Here is an 18,537-nt window from a genome sequence, read left to right as displayed (position 1 = left end):
GTTCAACACTGGAGGTGCCTCTAAGTGGAAAAAAAATCCACAGATACAGTCTATTTAGTAAGGATCATATTATGGACACTATTCTGTTTTTCTTTTTTAAGATTTATTTATTTATTATTTATATGAGAGAGAGAGAGAGAGAGAGAGAGAGAGAGAGAGAGAGGCAGAGACACAGGAGGAAGGAGAAGCAGGCTCCATGCTAGGACCCTGACGCAGGACTCGACCCCAGGACTCCAAGATTGCATCCCGGGCCAAAGGCAGGCGCCAAACCGCTGAGCCACCCAGGGATCCCTATTCTATGTTTTTCATTTCAAAATCTTTCTAGGCCAGCCTTCAACTATCTACCTCATTCTTTTTGATGGCTGCAAAGTACCCTACTGAATAGACAGAGGTACCATAATTTACTTATCTAGTCTTGTCTTAGACGTTTTGATTGACATGAACACCCTTGTACAGGTATTTTGGGAAACATCTGTGTACATATCCCTGGAGAAAATTTCTAGCAATAGGATTACCAAGTCAGAGGGCATACATGTTTAAAGTAGATATGTGGTGCCTAATTGCCCTCCAGGATCTGAGCCAACTGGCATTCTTCAGAAAGGCTGCATGAACTCATACTTTAATCCACAATGGATAACAGGGCCCATTCTGTGTACCCTTTGCTTCTGGCTATCTCTATCTCTACCAATGTATACTTATGCAGACATAAGAGATGATAATCTGTAACAGGAAACATACTGAGTCACTGACATTTACCCTGTTATAGACTAGCCATTTGGGAAACAAACAAAAAAAACAAACCAGGGGTGCCCAGGAAGCTCAACTGGCTAAGCCTCAGATTCTTGGTTTTGGCTGAGGCCATGAGCTCAGAGTCCTGGATTGAGCCGCGTGCTGGGCTCCGTGCACAGTGTGGAGTGTGCCTGAGATTCTCTCCCCCTGCCACTCCCCCATGCTCCTAAAATAGGAGCTCTCTAAAATAAATAAAATCTTTTAAAAATTTTTAAAAAAAAAAATCACCATTAATTCATGAGGAAGCCAGAACATGTAGGTATTAACTATCTTGTACAAGGTCACATAGCTAGTGGGCATGGGAAATTAAAACCCAACCTCACCACTGCCTTATCTTCAGTTTCATAGGTATTTTGCTCTTAAAAACAAACAAACAAAAAATTGATATAGTAATCCTTTTATTTAACGGCCTTCCGTTAAAAATAATGACCTTGCAATCAGACCAAATTCTTTGAGCACACTGACACTTAATGAAGAAGTACAAATTACCAATCTTAGTTAGGTGTTGCCCTAAAGTATCTAATACAGTATACTATTTGTTTCCAAGAGCATGTGGTAAAGAACTATAATAACCCCAATCAGAACCACTTTAACCAAATACTTGAATTTAAGGGGGTAAGAAAAGGAACTAAAACTTCCACATGTAAGCAGAATAAATGCACAAGAAAGTAAACTGCATTTCCATGGAAAATGTTTATCAAATACAATTCAAATGAAATTCAGCCTTTATCACTTTGATAAATTTCAAACTCCTGTCCTTAAGGATCAGTCAATATAAATATACTCAGGATTTGCTGAATGCACTCTACCATCTTACCCATTTCCAATATTTACAAGGGACATTTTGAATAGAACTAGGTGAAAAGGAGCCCCCGCTCCCTCTTCCCTGGAGGTGGCCTGCATGACCCTCTCTTTCAAGTGCCACTGTCTCATATTTCATATACAGCAACCCAAGTTTCCCTTGCCCTACAGCCTCAAGAAATGCTTTGTGGCTTCACCATATACACAAAATGACCATTACTTACTTTACTTACTTACTTACCCAGGGATCCCTGACCATTACTTTTTGAGCACAAATTTAGATAGGACTTGTGACAAGTATGGGAGAACTTTGGGAACCAAGGGGACCAAATACCCAGGAACAATAGCAAGAAAGCAGTCCTATCCCTAAAAAATGGGTTCTCACTGGAACTCAGTGAACAGGCTACAGTGAACGTCTAAGCACCATGGACTCCAAGGATCTGATGGTGGAAAATCACTAGTGCAAATGTTCCATAAAATCTATCACACTGCTGGAGGTACCAGAATACAATACAACTACTCTAGGGAGTCTAGCTGCTTCTTTAATCTGCACTTAGCAAGGATTTATGAAGCCCACCAAGCCGAAGCCAGACTCTGTGCTGGGCACATGCCTGGCAGCCCCTTACTCAGAAAATGCCTATTTCCTTGATAGAACTACCAAAGCATCAGCGTGCCACAGGGCAAGGAGAAAATGGCAAGGGGGGCAGATTAGAATGAGGACGAGATGTGGCTTTTTGCCTAAAGGCTGCCCACGAACGCAGATCGACATCTACTCTCCAATCCATGGTGCACAACTAGTGATGCTAAGGACTGCATGCCACTGGGGCCTGCCCAGTTCAAAGCAGGTTCCTCATGATGAGAGCCAGTCGCTTCCCTAGCAAGGCTGTATCGGGTGAGGTGGGAAGATGTCCCTAGTCACCCCACACAGAAAGTGCTAAAAGCTCCCATAGGTGAGGCAGGTATGTGAGGATATAAACGAGTGTGAATGCTAAAAACTAACTGGTCCATCAAGCAGAACTCTGCAAAGGCATCTAGTTGTCTCCTTCTTCATCCCATGCCCCTATAAAGCATAATGTAAGAGAGTCAGAAGAATTATAAATAATAGCCTGGCCCTGTTAATCATTTAACTGCTTGACTCTGCTAAGCAAGCCTAGGGTAGACCTCTAAAATTCAGATACTCTGAAACCACCACCATGTTCTGACAGAAATGTTCCATGTGTTTGCTAAATAGAAACTGTCTAAACTCATTCAATCGAGTCAACCCTTACACACTCCTACATTTGTATAAAAACTGAACATACTCACCAGATAAAAGCATATCTGTTAAAGAATTTGTCTTCTCTTTGCCATGCTATTGTTTTATATCCTATACCCTAAAGATACTGCCTGGATCCCACTAAATGCTACTGTAGAATCCTTTTTGTTCTCCAATTTGAAGACTGTTGCAGGAGGACATTTGATTCTATTACATTTTATTTTGCTGTAAGAAGGACTGAAAATCCCTTGAGACCAAACTTGAGCTATACCCAACCCAATCATAAGAAGTGTAGGAATGTAGTCTCTTCTCTCCAGAGGGGGCTTTACGTTTAGATTTCAGATTTTGTTGTTTGCTTAAAAGTGTGCTGTGAAGGTGGAATGTTGTTCTCTAAACCTATGAAAAAGAGTAACTCAGTACTTCATTGGGAAAAACAACAGAAGGCCAAGATTTCCCAAAAAAGCCATTGCTGCATTTTTGGCACCTGCAAAGATGTGCTTGCAAATGGGTTTTTTGTTTTAAAGTACCAGCACCTGCAATTTGGCAGTCCTGCAGGAGCGTGGTTCATCCCCTCTCTCTGCAGTTTATGGATTGCCTGCTCCCCACTCTCATGTACAGCCACAGCTACCAAGCTCAGGGAGAACAGGCAGAGACAGGAGGACACTGGCATGCGGAGCACACTATCATCCTATATACAGGTAATTGCTGGAGGACTGTGCTATGCATGTATTTAAGCCCTGCTTCTCTTTCAAGCCCCATTGAAACTCACATCTCCCATGTTCCAGCCTGTGTTACCTGGGGTGACAGGCAAATTTGAGTCCTCCAAGTACCCAGCCACTGACTGCCCACAGCCACCAGCCACAGGAAGCCTGGCACCTCCAGAAAACGAGCAGTGCAGCTAAGGGCAGCAGAGGCCCTGTTAAATGAAGAATGCATTTCTACTTGCTCAACTTGAAGGGGATGGATTGAAATTTATCTCTGTGTGATAAACAGTGAATTGCAGTTGACAGACATTTTCTATATGAATGCAATTTACTATGTCATTACCAGTTTATGTTTATATAATGAAATCAACTGTTTTTGTGAGGTGAATTACCCAGATTTATTTTTTGCAAGTTCATAATTAAATGGCACTTAAATATTTCCTCTCTGTTTTCTGTCTGTCATGGTGCAGTTAAACTATGATCATTTCTGAGAAAGAAAGGAAGCAGCTTTCCAAGAAGTGGGGGGGTGGGGGGTGGGTAAAAAAAAGAACTAAAGGTGATGGTGTTATGAATCCCTTCTCCTAAGTTTCACAAGCTCCTAACAAATACAGCCTCTCCCAGGACCCAGGTCAATGTGTTTTCTAAATACAATATCAGCAAAAGGGCTGGGTGGTGACGGTGCCATACAGGTAACAGCTGAGTTGCAAAATCTTAACTCTACACGAACAGGGCAAAAATGCCAGCCAGCTTTCTAATTCCTGCTTCTAAGATCAAGACTAGCCCCAATTCCCACTTCACAGGAGTGCTAGTTTGTTGTTGTTTTTTAATTAAAATGAAAAGCATCACAATATCATTGCTAGAATAATTTATCTGCTCAGACTAGGGGGCGTTTTGATTGTCCATTATTGTGACAAAAGTAATTTTGCACATTCTCACATGCTTCTCTGGAGAACCAGCTCATTACCTGAGACAGCCAAGAAGTCATCAATGGAAGTAATGTCATCGACAGCATCTGTGAGAACACGAACTTGTTTTTCCCACTGTTCTTTAAAAAGATCCATGTTCTCTTGGGCCAGTTTACTCTGTGGTTTTGCTGCTAAAGCCAGTGCAGCATTGATAACCTGCAAAGATATTGAAGTTTCATGTTTACACTTTCAGAGTCAGGAAAATAAAGTATGTGGAACACTTTGGGCAGTAGAGTGGCTGCGGCTTTGTCTCACACGTGTACCAATCACCAGCACCGGTGACACCGCATGTTCCACCACAACACTCACAAAGATGGAAGAGATAAGTGTTAGACAATAGGCTGTAAGTGTGAGCGTAAAGGAAAGACACTGGAAATGCACATATGTAGTGAAACAAACTAATAAAACTATCTCTGTTCTCTCCACTCTGTGATGGCAACTCTTTAAAATTTTTGACACTGTATTCAGGCTTTTTTCAAGTTTGTTTGTTGGGGGGGGGGGGGGGGGCGGGGGGCGCGGGCAGAGACACAGGCAGAGGGAGAAGCCTGACATGGGACTCTATCCCGGGTCTTCAGGATCACACCCTGGGCTGAAGGTGGTGGCGCTAAACTGCTAAGCCACCCAGGCTGCCCCAGGCTTTTTTCTATACACAAATGTATGTTAAGTATGTATGTCACACTATCTTGTTTCTTCTTTTAAGTACTTCTCCATATCATTAAATACAGGTTAAAAACATTGTTTCTTATTACATCCTATGGATGTACATTGCAATTTTCCTATTACACAATTTCTAGGTTTGATTCAGTTATCCACCATTCCTAATTACCTTGTGATGAACATCTGGTATGTCAGATTCTGCACAGCAACTGTAAAATTTGTTAAGTTTAAAAAGTAATTCTAGGGGTGACTGAGGGGCTCAGTCAGTTAAGCATCCAACTCTTGATTTCAGCACAGGTCATGATCTCAGGATTGTGAGATTGAGCTCCACGTCGATCCCACAGAGCATGGAGCCTCCTTAAGATTCTCTCTTTCCCTCTGCCTCCCACCCCCGTCATTCATACATGCTCTCTCTAAAAAATAAGCAATAAAATAAAAAGTACTCTGTAAAAACAAAACAACAAAAATCAACCAAAACGTACTCAGCTTTATGGAGATATAATTCATATGCCAAAAATTTCACCCATTTAAGCCACACAATTCAACAGTTCTTGAAATATTCACAGTTGTGAACCATCACCACAGAAATTTTTGGAACATTTAGAACATTTTCATCACTCCAAAAACAAATCCTATATCCACCATCGGTCATTCCCATCTCCCTCAACATTCCTTAAACCGACCTACTGGCAACCACTAACTTTACTTTTCATTCATTCTATGCATTTGCCTATTCCAGGCAGTTCATATAAAGGGAATCATATTAATATGTGGGGTTTTGTAACTAGCTTCTTTTACTTAATGTTTTCAAGGTTTTTCCATGCTGGAGAATGTGCCAGCATTTCACTCCTTTTTATTGATGAATAACAGGCCATTAAACAGATACATAAGATTTTATTCATCCATTCATCAGTTGATGGACATCTGAACCACTTCTACCTTCTGGCCATCATGAATAAAGCTGTAATGAACATTCATATATATATTTCGTTATTCTTGGATATATAAGTAGGACTGGAACTGCTGCGTCATGTGTTTAGCTTTAGAGAAACTGCCAGACTGTTTTCCAAAGCAGTTGCACAATTTTACATTCCCACCAGCATGTATCAAGGTTCCAATTTCCCCACATCTTCACTAACACTTGTTTCTTTTCTTTTCTCCCACTCTCTTTCTCTTTCCTTTTTAATGACAGCCATCCTAGTGGGTGTGAAGTGAGATCTCATTGTGGTTTTAATTTGCATTTCTCTGATGGCTCAGGATGTTGCACATCTTTTTCTGTGCTTATTGACCATTAGCATATATTCTTCAAAGAAGTACCTACTCAGATCCTTTGCCGTTTTCATTCAATGAGTAAACAACTAAATGAAACTGAGGGAATAATCAGTAACGCTTCTAGGTACAAGGTCCTTATGAGAGTTATTAGAAATAAATATATTTGTAATAATGCAACTTGGAAAGGAAGCAAAGACAAGATGAAACTAGTGGTGATGGAGTGGAGATCCGGATAAAGCAGAAAGACAGCTACCACAGAGGCACTGAGCATGGAAACCAAGGGGAGGACCTAGGATTCATTTTCTGAGGTGCCATAGGAACCACATGCCTTTAGGTCATGTGTTTAATTCCCAATGTAGTGGAGCAGTACTCAAGAATAATTATCAATTTAGCCCTTAAAGACTTGTTAACAAACTGAAGAATCAATCACACTTTCCAGACCAGTGCAGCTGCCCCTCTTTCCCCCGACAAACAAGTGGAAGTGCCGGACCACCAAAACTAGCAAATACAGATTTGGAGACGTGGGGGACTGGGCCATCCACTTACTAGTTATTAATGGCCCACCACTTTCAAAGGTATATGGGTTTAAACTATTAGGTATTTATGAGAAGAGATATGCCATCAGCTTTTCACAGCTATGCCGTGGTCTTCCCCCATCTGTGTCATTTCAAGGCTTGTTCTGTCTCTTTTCCTTCTTGCCATTCATTCACTTTCCACCAGGTTTCACCAGGGAGGACTATGCTCTTCATTTTTTAATTGATTCACTAAATGCATCAATGAATCAGAGCAGAGTTAGACCTTGTAAGAATATCTGGCTGAAGAAAATGTTTCCTAAGAGAGCCAAATAAACAGGGGCAAGGAATTAATTATATGTTTTAAATACGATTAATCCTCTATTACAAAGAGAAAATTGGTCTCTTTGTTCTGTAATATCTTATCTCAAACAGTATAATGGAGAAAAAGTACTTTGTCTGAGGTTAACTTTCTCATTTTCATTACAAAACTGTTTACAAAGGACATGTGATAAATTAAATACTCATTTCTGATGACTCATAGTAAATCAGAAATAGAAAGATACTTAACATACTACTTTAAATAATCATAAAACATAATACTTAGTGGTGAAATCTAGAACCACTTACCTTAAAAATAAAGATGTTATTAATGTTAACCTATCATCACCATTAGTTAAATAATAATATAATAAAATAGCTAATAAAATAAAATGGGAAAGAGAAGTACAAGAAAAAGCTCTTAGAAAAAAGACAACAAAATTACTTCTCGATAGAGATGACCTTAGTTCATCTAGGAAACTGCAAAGTCACCTAAAAAGAATTTTACAATTATTAAGAGTAATCATTAAGTAATCATTAAGACCATAGGGACGCCTGGATGGCTCAGGGGTGGAGCATCTGCCTTTGGTCAGGGCTGATCCCGGGATCCAGGATCGAGTCCCACATCAGACCTCCTGCATGGAGCCTGCTTCTCCCTCTGCCTGTGTCTCTCATGAATAAATAAATAAAATCTTTTTTTTTAAAAAAAAGGTAGTTAGACAATATAAATATACTTTAAAAATGAACAAATTGTTCTATATGCCAGAAAAAAGTTAGAAAATAAAATAAGAATATCATATCTTTTTGAAAGCAATTCATAGGAAATATAGGGGGTTAAATCTGTGAAGAAACCCACATGATTGAAATAACGCTAGGTGACTAAACTTTTCTAAGGTACATTACAAAAACTCAAATAGCAACATATTTCTTGTTTAGGGGTAGGAAGCATGACCTATCCACAAATTAATCTGGAGCAATAAATAGCTGGGAATAGCAAAAAAAAATCTTGGGGAGAGCAAGAGAAATGAAGTGAGATAATTAAAATGTAATACAAAGCTAAAGTAATTAGAACAGAATCATCTAAAAACAGACCCTATCAGAGAACATAATTCAGTGTACGATAAAAGTGACGTCACAGACCAGTGGGGAATAAAAGTACATTATTTTTATGTTTGATGTGCTCTCTGGAGAAAAATAAAATTAAAGCCTCACTTCATGCTTACATTTAAATGCTAAGATTGTTTTCAGATAGATGAGATAACAAAGCTAAAGCATTTGTTTATGCTTTCATTTAATATTTAAATAGAAATATTTTTAAAAACAAATAAATAGAAATATTTTACTTCCTTTTTTTTTAAAGGTTTTATTTATGAGAGGGGGGTGGGGGGCAGAGACACAGGCAGAGGGAGAAGCAGGCTCCATGCAGGGAGCCCAACGTGGGACTTGATCCCAGGTCTCCAGGACCAGGCCCTAGGCTGAAGGCGGTGCTAAACCACTGAGCAACCGGGCTGCCCTATTTCTTACTTCTTAGAAAACTCTCCCCTATCTTGCCCTATTTCCAAGTAACAGTGGGAGAAGACAATTCATAAATTTGACTACATTACTTCTGTATTTAAGTATATATAACAGATGAAGTATATAGTGTTAGGTAAATCTATTAACGAGAACACCAAGATACTAGTAGAAAAATGGGGAGAAGAGATGGACAGCCTACCTAAGATCAACGAAAAATGACTAGTAAACAACTAGGGGAAAATATATACTGTCACAAATCAAAGAAATAAAAATTAATGTGCTAATATTTTTCCTCAATAAATTTGCAAAAGGCCCAAAACTAGGCATTACACCATGTTGAATGGCAACCTTTTTTTTTCTTCAGGATTTTATTTACTTATTCATAAGAGACACAGAGAGGGAGGCAGAGGCACAGGCAGAAGGAGAAGCAGGCTCCCTGCAGGGTCACGCCCTGAGCTGAATGAAGGCGGACACTCAACCTCTGAGGCACCCAGGTATCCAATCCTGAATGGCTGGCAACTTTAAAAATGCTGCTGTTGGCTAAAATCTCTAGAACAACGTCAAACAGGACATTCTCATCTCGTTTCGGACTGTAGGGGAAAAGGAGTCTGTTCCCATTAAATATTATGTTGCACCATTACGTGGGAAGTTATCAGGCTGAGCAAATTCCCTTCTATTCTGGTTTACACGGTGTTTTTCATCAGGCTGTGATGGTAGACTCTGTCAAATGCTTTTTCTGTTTTATTTCCACTATTCTGGCTATTTTTTGCTTGTCTCCTGTGCTGCCTTGTCTTTCTCTACTAACGATGAGGTTCCTCAAGTTTACAACCTCTGCTGCCTTCTCTCTTTTGGTACTCCTCCCCTCACGGCGGGCAATCTCATCTAGTTTCACGATTCTGCATACCACGTGGGTGCTACCTACGCCTGTACCTCCTACCTGGACCAATCATTTTAGCTCCCAACTCATATTCATGCTATGTACCAACCAACTCCACTCTGATATCCCACAATTTCCTGCACTCAATCGTGCTGAGTGGTCTTTCTTCAAAAAAAAAATTTTTTTTTTTAGATTTTATTTATTTATTCATGAGAGACAGAGAGAGGCAGAGACACAGGCAGAGGGAGAAGCAGGCTCCACGCAGGGAGCCCGACGTGGGACTTGATCTCGGGTCTCCAGGATCACACCCTGGGCTGAAGGCGGCGCTAAACCTCTGAGCCACCTGGGCTGCCTTTTATCTTCAAAATTCTTGATCACTCAAGATGAATAATGTTTGAGGACATTTCTTTAATCAGTCAATGTCCTCCTCTCAAGTCTGGACTCTAAATGAGTATTTGTGTCACATCTTCTCCTCAAACCTGTAACACTTCCCCCCAGCATCCTCACTTTTAACTTATAACTCAGCTGCTTCCTATTTAAATGACGTGAATGCAATCAAAAGATAATGTCTATAGGTTCCTATGACCACATCGACCCACCTACCTGCATCTGAACCATGTACTATCTTACCTTTTTAAAAATGAGGTGTTCAATCTACACTCCCATCTCAGATCAACCTTTCTGCCTGTCCACTAGATTTCATTTCATCTGCCGTGCTCCAGGACATTGCTCTAGCAATTCTCCCTCTATTCTGTATTATTAATACAGATATTAATATCTGTATCAATATTCTCTTCTAAATTCTATTGATCATACAGATGCTACTCGCTCAACAGGGCGTATGCTTGAGATCCTCTCTCTCCCTCTTCCCACTCCCCTCACACATGCATGTGGATTTTCTCTCTAAAAAAATAAATCCCGAAAAACCACAAAAAACAAACCCAACCATGTGATTATAAGCTAATTTTAGCTCCCAACTAAAAATAAAAACAAAGGAACTCTCTCAATTCTATATCCATCTTATGTTATACTATCTCATGTTTCTATAAACCTAAAAAAGCTGCCAACATGCTAACTTCAATCCCTCTCTTCTCTCTTGAACCCACTCCATTCAAGCTTGTGTCTCCTCAACTCCACATAGACTTCTTTTGTCCAAGGTAATTTATGACATCTACATGTTGCTGAATCCAAGGATCAATTCTCAGTTCACATTCTACAACTATTGATGTGAATCAACATCCTTCCTGGAAACACTGTTTTTCACTTGGCTTCCAAGTAGAATCAGTTTCTGGTGTTCTGGTCTTACTAACTCTTCCTCAATCTCCATTGCTAGATACTGCTCACCTCCCCAAATTCTAAATGCTAGAGAATCCCAGTTTCAGAGGTTCTTAGACCTTTTTACTCTACGTATACTACTCATTCCATTAATAAGTACTTTCAGGCTCACAGCTTTAAGCATTACGTGTATGTTAATGAATCTCAATTAATATATTTGTCCAGATCTGCTCCCTGAATTTCACTTAGCGGCCTGCATACTAATTTACATGCTCAAAACTGAGCTCCTGGTGGTGCCTAGGTGGCTCAGTCGGTTAAGCATCTGCCTTCAGCGTATGTCATGATCGCAGGGTCCTGAGATCGAGCCCCACCATCAGGTTCCCCAGTCAGAGGGGAGCCTGCTTCTCCCCTTCGCTCTGCTGCTCCCTTCAGCTCCTGCTGTCTATCGCTCTACACGCTCTCTCTCTCTCCAATGAATAAATAACATCGTTAAAAACAAAACAAAACCGAGCTCAACTCTTCACCCAAACTACTTTTTCCTATCAAAATAAATGACAGTTCCATCTTTCCAGCTACTAATACTGAAAACCTTGGATTTCTCCCTGACTCTTCTCTTTCCCCTCCACCTCACATCTAATCCTTCAGTAAATTCTATCATCAAAATATATCCAGACTCTAACCTGTACCCACCATGTCCACTGGACTCTTTTCCTTGATTAGCATAATAGCCTCTGTTTTGGTTTCCTATTGCTACTGTAACATATTATCAAAGTAGTTGAGTTTAAAACAACACAAATATGTATCTTAAAGTTCTAGATGCCAGAAGTCTAAAGTGGATCTTACAGAGCTAAAATCCAAGTGGCAGACCTATTCTTTCTAGGCACTTTAGGGGAGAATCCAGTCCAACTCCTAAAGGATGCCCACATTCCTCTGCTTGTGGCCACATCGCTCCAATTCCTGCTTCCATGATCTCAGTATCTTCTCGGATGCTGATACCCTTGGCTCCCTCCTATGAGGACAATTATGATTATTTTGGGGAAGCCACCGGGAAAATCTAATCACTTATAGATCCTTAGTGGGTTTTTTTAACCTTTGCAAAGTTCCTTTTGCCATAAAAGGCAACATATTCATAGGTTTCAGGAATTAGGAAATGAACATCTTTGTTGGGGGGGAAGGGAGAGATTATTCTGCTTAGCACAGCCTGCTGAGAGGTATCTCTGTTTCTAACCCTCCTGACAAAAGTCACAGGGAGAGTGTTCAAACCTAAGTTAGATCATGTCAATCCTCTAATCAAAATCCTATAATGGCTTCCCATTCAGAGTAAAGAGCCAAAGCCTTACCATGGCCTTAAAAGACCCCAAACCACCCAGACTCTTGTTAGATATCTGATCCCTTTCCTCAAAGCCTCTGCCTTTGCTGTTTGATCTACCTGAGTGCTCTCCCCTCAGGTACCCTCCACAGCCTGCTCAGTCATCTCCTCCAGGTCTTTGCTTCTAAATCATGTTCTCAGTGACATCTTTTCTGACATTCTAACACATCAGACTTTGTGGGATGAGGCTAAAGCAGTGCTTTAAAAGAAATTTATAGCATTAAATGTTTAAGCATAACATTAGAAAAGAAGCTATCAAACCAATGGTCTCAATGCTTAGAATTTTAGAGACCAGAGAAATAAGAGCACATTAAACACAAAGCAAGTGGAAGGAACAACAGAGTAGTAATCAATGCAATATAAATCACTAAACCTCACTCAACAGCCAGTGTGAATATCCTTGTATCTACTACAGAAATTGGATTGTTAAAAACCTTCCCACAGGGCACCTGAGTGGCTCAGTTGGTCAAACATCTGCCTTCAGCTCAGGTCCTGATCCCGTGGGTCCTGGGACTGAGCTCCACATCAGGATCCCTGCTCCAGGAGGGTCTGCTTCTCCCTCTGTCCCCTCCCCATGTTTGTGCTTTCTCGCTCTCGCTCTCAAAAAAACAAGAACAAAAAAACCCACCCACAAAGAAAAACTCAGGCCCAGTGACTTCATTGGTAAATGATCCCAAACATTTAAAGGAAGAATACTCATTATACAGCCTTTTCAAGAAAACAGAAGAGAAGGAAACTTTCCAAACGTTAGGATATGGAAGATGAGACTTTACAGAAAAAAGAAAACAAAAGACCAGTAGTATCAAAGTGCTAAGCCCTGCAAGGAGACTTGGTATCTCTGCTGGCCTGTTCCTTGCACATGCCTGTCAGAGTGGGTGGAAGTGGGGTGGGGCAGGCAAGGTACAGACACTTCTAGTCAGAAGCATCTCCTTCGAGCTCTTCTGTGATACTGCTTTGAAAGAAAACGTTAGACAATATCAAAAATGGAAAAGTGAGCTGGTTCAGAGGTAGATGGTTTTCTGATTGTGAAATAACAGATGGGTGAGAGCTGAGGTCACAAGGGTACCCTGGCCTATAGGCCTTGGATACCCCTTTAAGAGTTATATATTCTCACCACCAACAGGCCAGGCCTGTGTGGGTTTGTGCTTTATTTGATGCTTGTTAGGCCTGTCAGCTACTGAAAATGATCAGTGTTCCCAGAAGCACAAAGGGAAAAGCAGCAATATGGAAGATAAATCTAAGGAGGCACAAGAAAGAACAGGCAATTTCATAAGTTATTCCTCTAGTTAGCGAGAAGTACTAAAATGGAAAAAAGAAAAAGAAATGCAGATAAGCAGTGGCTTGAAATACTTAATTCGACCTTGTGTAGATTTCTAAGAAAGGCCATGCATTAAGCCAGGCTCTGCGAATTATTAAAGTGCCAGATCTGTATTAACCTAAATGTACAATGCTCATTCTCACAAATGAACTAAGGAAAATAAAATATTAAGTGAGATCATTTCCAAAATGCCCTCCTACAATTTTAAAGACTCAATTGTCAGAAATCACCTTCTTTTTCTTTTTCCTTTTATCCCCCCTGGCCAGCACCAAATGAACTAAAAAAGTGAAATGTCTGAGGCAGCTACCATGGACTAAGACTTAGGAACATTCACAAATAAGATATGTCAGGAATACGTGGGGTACAGATTCAGATCTTTCCTCAAAACAGTTGGAATTTCTCCTTATAAAAGCATGTGAGACTAGGGGTTTCTGCTCAGATGGAAGCGGGACCCCTCCTGGTGCAGAGAGAGCTCAGCCAGAGAGTAGAAGGCAATGCAGGCAGAGACAGCTGACCTACTTCCTTTTTATAATAGCCATGTCACCAAAAAATGTGGGTGCTTTTTTATCCCCCAAGAAAATAAAGCCACTTTCAGGTTCCTTCCTCCTCAACTTTAATCTCAAATATTTGAAGCTAACATCACATCACTTAACCACTAAAAAGTTAGTACTTTAGAATAGTTCCCATTTCCAAAAGTTAATGTGCTATGGGGTGAACCCCAAAATGGGGGAAAAGTTCCTTTAGAAGTTCCATCTATCATCTCTCCCTTTCAGAAAGGAATAATAAGGTCTAGGAGCCAACTCTGAACTATAGGTGGAGCCAGAGAAAAGCAGCCCCCAGCGTAGTTATGCACAGAGGGCACCCCCTGCACAGGGGAGTGGGCTTCCTAAATGCAACAGCCTGTATGAGAGGCACAAAAATAGCCTGGAAACACGTCACACGTGCTCCATCCTGGGGCCAGATACCGACAGCAATCTCACAATAAAGAAAGATACTCCCTAGGAACAGTCTACACACTATACAGTCTACACACTATAGCATATTAATTAAACCCGACCTTAAACTCCTGGCACACTATTTAGCCTAGTGGATTAACTTGCTTCGACTCTGTTTATCAAACAAGCCACTGACTGTGGACGGGAAGACCTCAGGACAAGGGCCCTGGTGCTGGAGATTGCTTCCCACATCAGGATCAAGACTGAGGAGAAGGCTTCACTGAAAACCCTCTTTCTCAGAGGGATGGCCACCAGCTCCTTTGAAGAAGAGGTCCTCTGAGGGTGCAACACATGGGCCAGATAAAGCCAGATGCAGTCCCAGAAGAGCGTAATTCTTTGCCATCCTCAAAGAATTTCATAACTTTTCATTAGTTACCAATCATTTAAAATGGAGACTGGACAGAAAAATCTCAATTGCTGACTTCTCTTTAAAAATAATGAAAAGGACCTAACAACAATGGGCTGGAGAAGAGTTGCAGCTGCCCCACGTAGAAATGGCACAGTTTGTCCCTGCCATGCCTGCAAATATCTGCTCTATTTGCAATCGTGAGCCTGCCCAGCCCTGCTTGTGCGCATGGGCAGGAATGAACCTAAGCCAGGGTCTGGGGGGTAAGCAACACACTTAGAGAAACCTCTTTGTATCCAGAACATACACTCAATACCAAGTGTGATCTGGGCATAGTTTAGGCCTACTCTCCTAGAGGGTTTGTCCTAGCAGGAGAAATGAAACCACCCAAGAGAGGCAGAAACACTGCTCTCTGAGGGCAAACTCAAACCAGTGCAACATGGCCCCCCGCCACACATGATTTATGCACACCAACATTTCATTATGAACTACAAGACTCTCCACACAATTTTTCTCCTAAGCTTTAAGATCATTTATATAAATAATCTTGGTAGGTGTGATCAGCGTATGTTACCATCTGTTTCAGCTGGTATGTGAAAGTATTGTCACTTTTCAAGCATTTCAAAACCAAATGGAGAACCAAGGACATTAAAAACAAAGTGCTGATAGGGTAAAATGGCAAACTTGAGAAAAGGAAGCCAAATGTTAGGAATCTACTCTAAATTTACTTCATATACTCGGTCATCCATGAACTTTCTACAGGTGACTCAATCCATTGTGGTTTTTATCTTTACAGCAGCTACCAATTCCTACCAGATTTCATGACTGGATTAAAACAGGAAAGATGCCCATAATATAATATGGATTCACAATCAGCCCATCATACTAGTGTTTAGACAAACCAACTCTCACTGACACGCTAGATCCACATGGGTGAGATAGGAACAAATGCCCTAAACCTGTGCACCAGTTAGGAGCCCAGATTAATAACCAGGTGCTACTCATTGTGGTGGCCTAGCTTGATTGTCAGGAATTATTTACATGAATGAGATCTCAAAATATATTTTTTTAAGATTTTATTTATTTATTCATAGAGACACAGAGAGAGAGACACACACACAAGCAGAGGGAGAAGCAGGCCCAATGCAGGGAGCCCGATGTGGGACTCGATCCCGGGTCTCCAGGATCACGCCCTGGACTGAAGGTGGCGCCAAACCACTGAGCCACCGGGGCTGCCCTCAAAATATTTTAAAGCTGGTTGCAGACTAACATAGAAACTGCATTCCTGGGACCTCTCTTTTGTTATTCCAGCCCCTCTGCTTTGTTTCTCTTTATCTGTGGCCACTGCCATCTGGCAGGACATTTAGAGAGTAAATGTAAATCCTTGGAACTCTAATGAGCAGTCTCGAAGTGAGAAATCGGAGAGGGAACCTCTTTCCATGGAAAACGGCACTTATATTGTTTAAGAACACCTGGGACTGTCAAGGAGCTTCAGGCCCCACAGACACAGCCCATTCCTCTCACAGGAGGCAGGCAACACACTGGGCATTTAACAAAAAGCAACTGTTCTTCTAGAAGCTGGAATCTTTTTTTTTTTTTTTTTAAGATTTTATTTATTTATTCATGAGAGACACAGAGAGAGGCAGAGACACAGGCAGAGGGAGAAGCAGGCCCCATGCAGGGAGCCCGACACACAGGACTCGATCCCAGGACTCCAGGATCATGCCCCGGGCTGAAGGCAGGCACCAAACCACTGAGTCACCCAGGGATCCCCAGCTTCAGAGTCTTAAGAGTCCCAGGTGTTTAACCTAGCCTAATCACTAGTCTTCCAATATGCCATTATAAATGGAGAAAAGTTCTTGAGCTTTTATAATTCAGGAGCAGGCTGGATTACATTATTACTATCTGTATCAGAATGCTACTTTAGGACATTACAGAGTAATGGTTGTGGGTCTTGAATCCTGTTCTCTCCAACACAGAGATCCAAATCCGAGGCATTAAGAAGGAGTATAGGAGGGCAGCCCAGGTGGCTCAGTGGTTTAGCACCGCCTTCAGCTCAGGGTGTGATCCTGGACACCTGGGATCGAATCCCAGGTCAGGCTCCCTGCATGGAGCCTGCTTCTCCCTCTGCCTGTGTCTCTGCCTCGCTCGCTCTCTCTCTGCTATCTCATGAATAAATAAATAAAATCTTTTTTAAAAAAATTGTAAAAAAGAAGAAGTATAGGAGGGTGGCTGTTACTCCTTCATGCTCATAGGAGAACTACCCAAATTTCAGGACTGCCAGATATTGTAGATGGCCCTCTCTCAAGGAGGATACAGACCAAATACTGTGGTCACTATCCCCCTCCATTTACCAGCAGTGAAGCACACTATGTATTTTAAATGAAGGGCAAGGGGACAGTAACATGTGATGCCTCAGGGAAATGTCATTTGAAGTTAAACACAAATTTCTCCAAGCTATGTGAACTCTGGATTGGTGTTCTGTACCCCACAAGACTTCCATGTAAAATCCTAAAAACAAAACTAAAAAAAACAAACCTCATCTCCACTGTAACCGAAATCCAATTTGGTGGTATCATAAACATTCATGGTCATACCTTACCTGAGGACAGAGGGCTTCTAGTTGGCTTGCTGACATTCGAACAAGCTTTACACCTTCTTCATTGTTTGAGATGGAACAGGCCAAGTTGGCAACCTAGAAGAAAGGAACACCATAAAAAGATCTTTGAAGATTTTCCTTTTGATCCCTAAAGAAAACACAGGTATACCTACTCCCACCCCTGATCTTCTACAGAACACATGCCAAGAGCACCAATGGTGTTTAACTTCTCATAGATTGGTTACCTACTTTGGAAGATAAATTAATTTTTTAAAATCTCTGTGCTAAAGAGATTATATAGACTTGTAACAAAGGTCACACTGTAACTGGTGGCAGAACCTTAGAGATTTCAGGGCATATAACTCAGGCTTTACATGTGCTCTAACCTGCTCCAACAGCAGCTTCAGTAAGAGGTTCTCATGGTACAGACAACAACATGAGAAAAGCTAAGGAACCAAGGGCATCAAGAAAGAATAGTTGGTATTCTCAAATAAAAATATACTACGCAGCTGTTGTTGAAGAAATAGAAATTCTGAGTTGCTATTCTCATGTGACGGGTGAATGGATGCTTACTAAGCCAAGAGGAGTTTTACTTGAACACAAAGCTATTTTTCACCTAAGAAAATAGTGTTAAGGGCAGCCGGGGTGGCTTGGCGGTTTGGCGCCACCTTCGGCCCGGGGCATGATCCTGGAGTCCTGGGATGAAGTTCCACCCTGTGGGGAGCCTGCTTCTCCCTCTGCCTGTGTCTCTGTGTCTCTGCCTCTCTCTCTCTCTCTCTCTCTCATGAATAAATAAAATCTTAAAAAAAAAAAAAAAAGGAAAATAGTGTTAAGACAACATCAAGATATACCCAAGACCATCTTCATCAAAAATGTAAAACAAAATAGGGATGATGTCCTATAGTTAAGAGCAAAACTGTCCTTTGACTGCATTTTTCAAAGCACTGACTGCTCAACTCTTTTCTGA

The 18,537-nt window shown here is 41.1% G+C and overlaps 1 protein-coding gene across 6 annotated transcripts in view; it reads right to left on the bottom strand.

The window, feature by feature from the left end:
- Positions 1 to 18,537, bottom strand: part of CTNNA1 (catenin alpha 1) — a 184,932-nt gene that overhangs the window by 11,075 nt on the left and 155,320 nt on the right. For all 6 annotated transcript variants that reach the window (XM_072841227.1, XM_072841226.1, XM_072841222.1 and 3 more), the window contains 2 exons: positions 17,574 to 17,666; positions 4,514 to 4,670 (listed from right to left, as the gene is read on the bottom strand). In XM_072841227.1, the coding sequence (XP_072697328.1) occupies positions 4,514 to 4,670; positions 17,574 to 17,666 (250 nt within the window). The remainder of the gene's footprint in view (positions 1 to 4,513; positions 4,671 to 17,573; positions 17,667 to 18,537) is intronic.

This window comes from Canis lupus, chromosome 10 (genome assembly GCF_048164855.1).
Source record: "Canis lupus baileyi chromosome 10, mCanLup2.hap1, whole genome shotgun sequence".
Lineage (NCBI taxonomy): Eukaryota > Metazoa > Chordata > Mammalia > Carnivora > Canidae > Canis > Canis lupus.
This window is presented reverse-complemented; position numbering and strand designations above follow the sequence as displayed.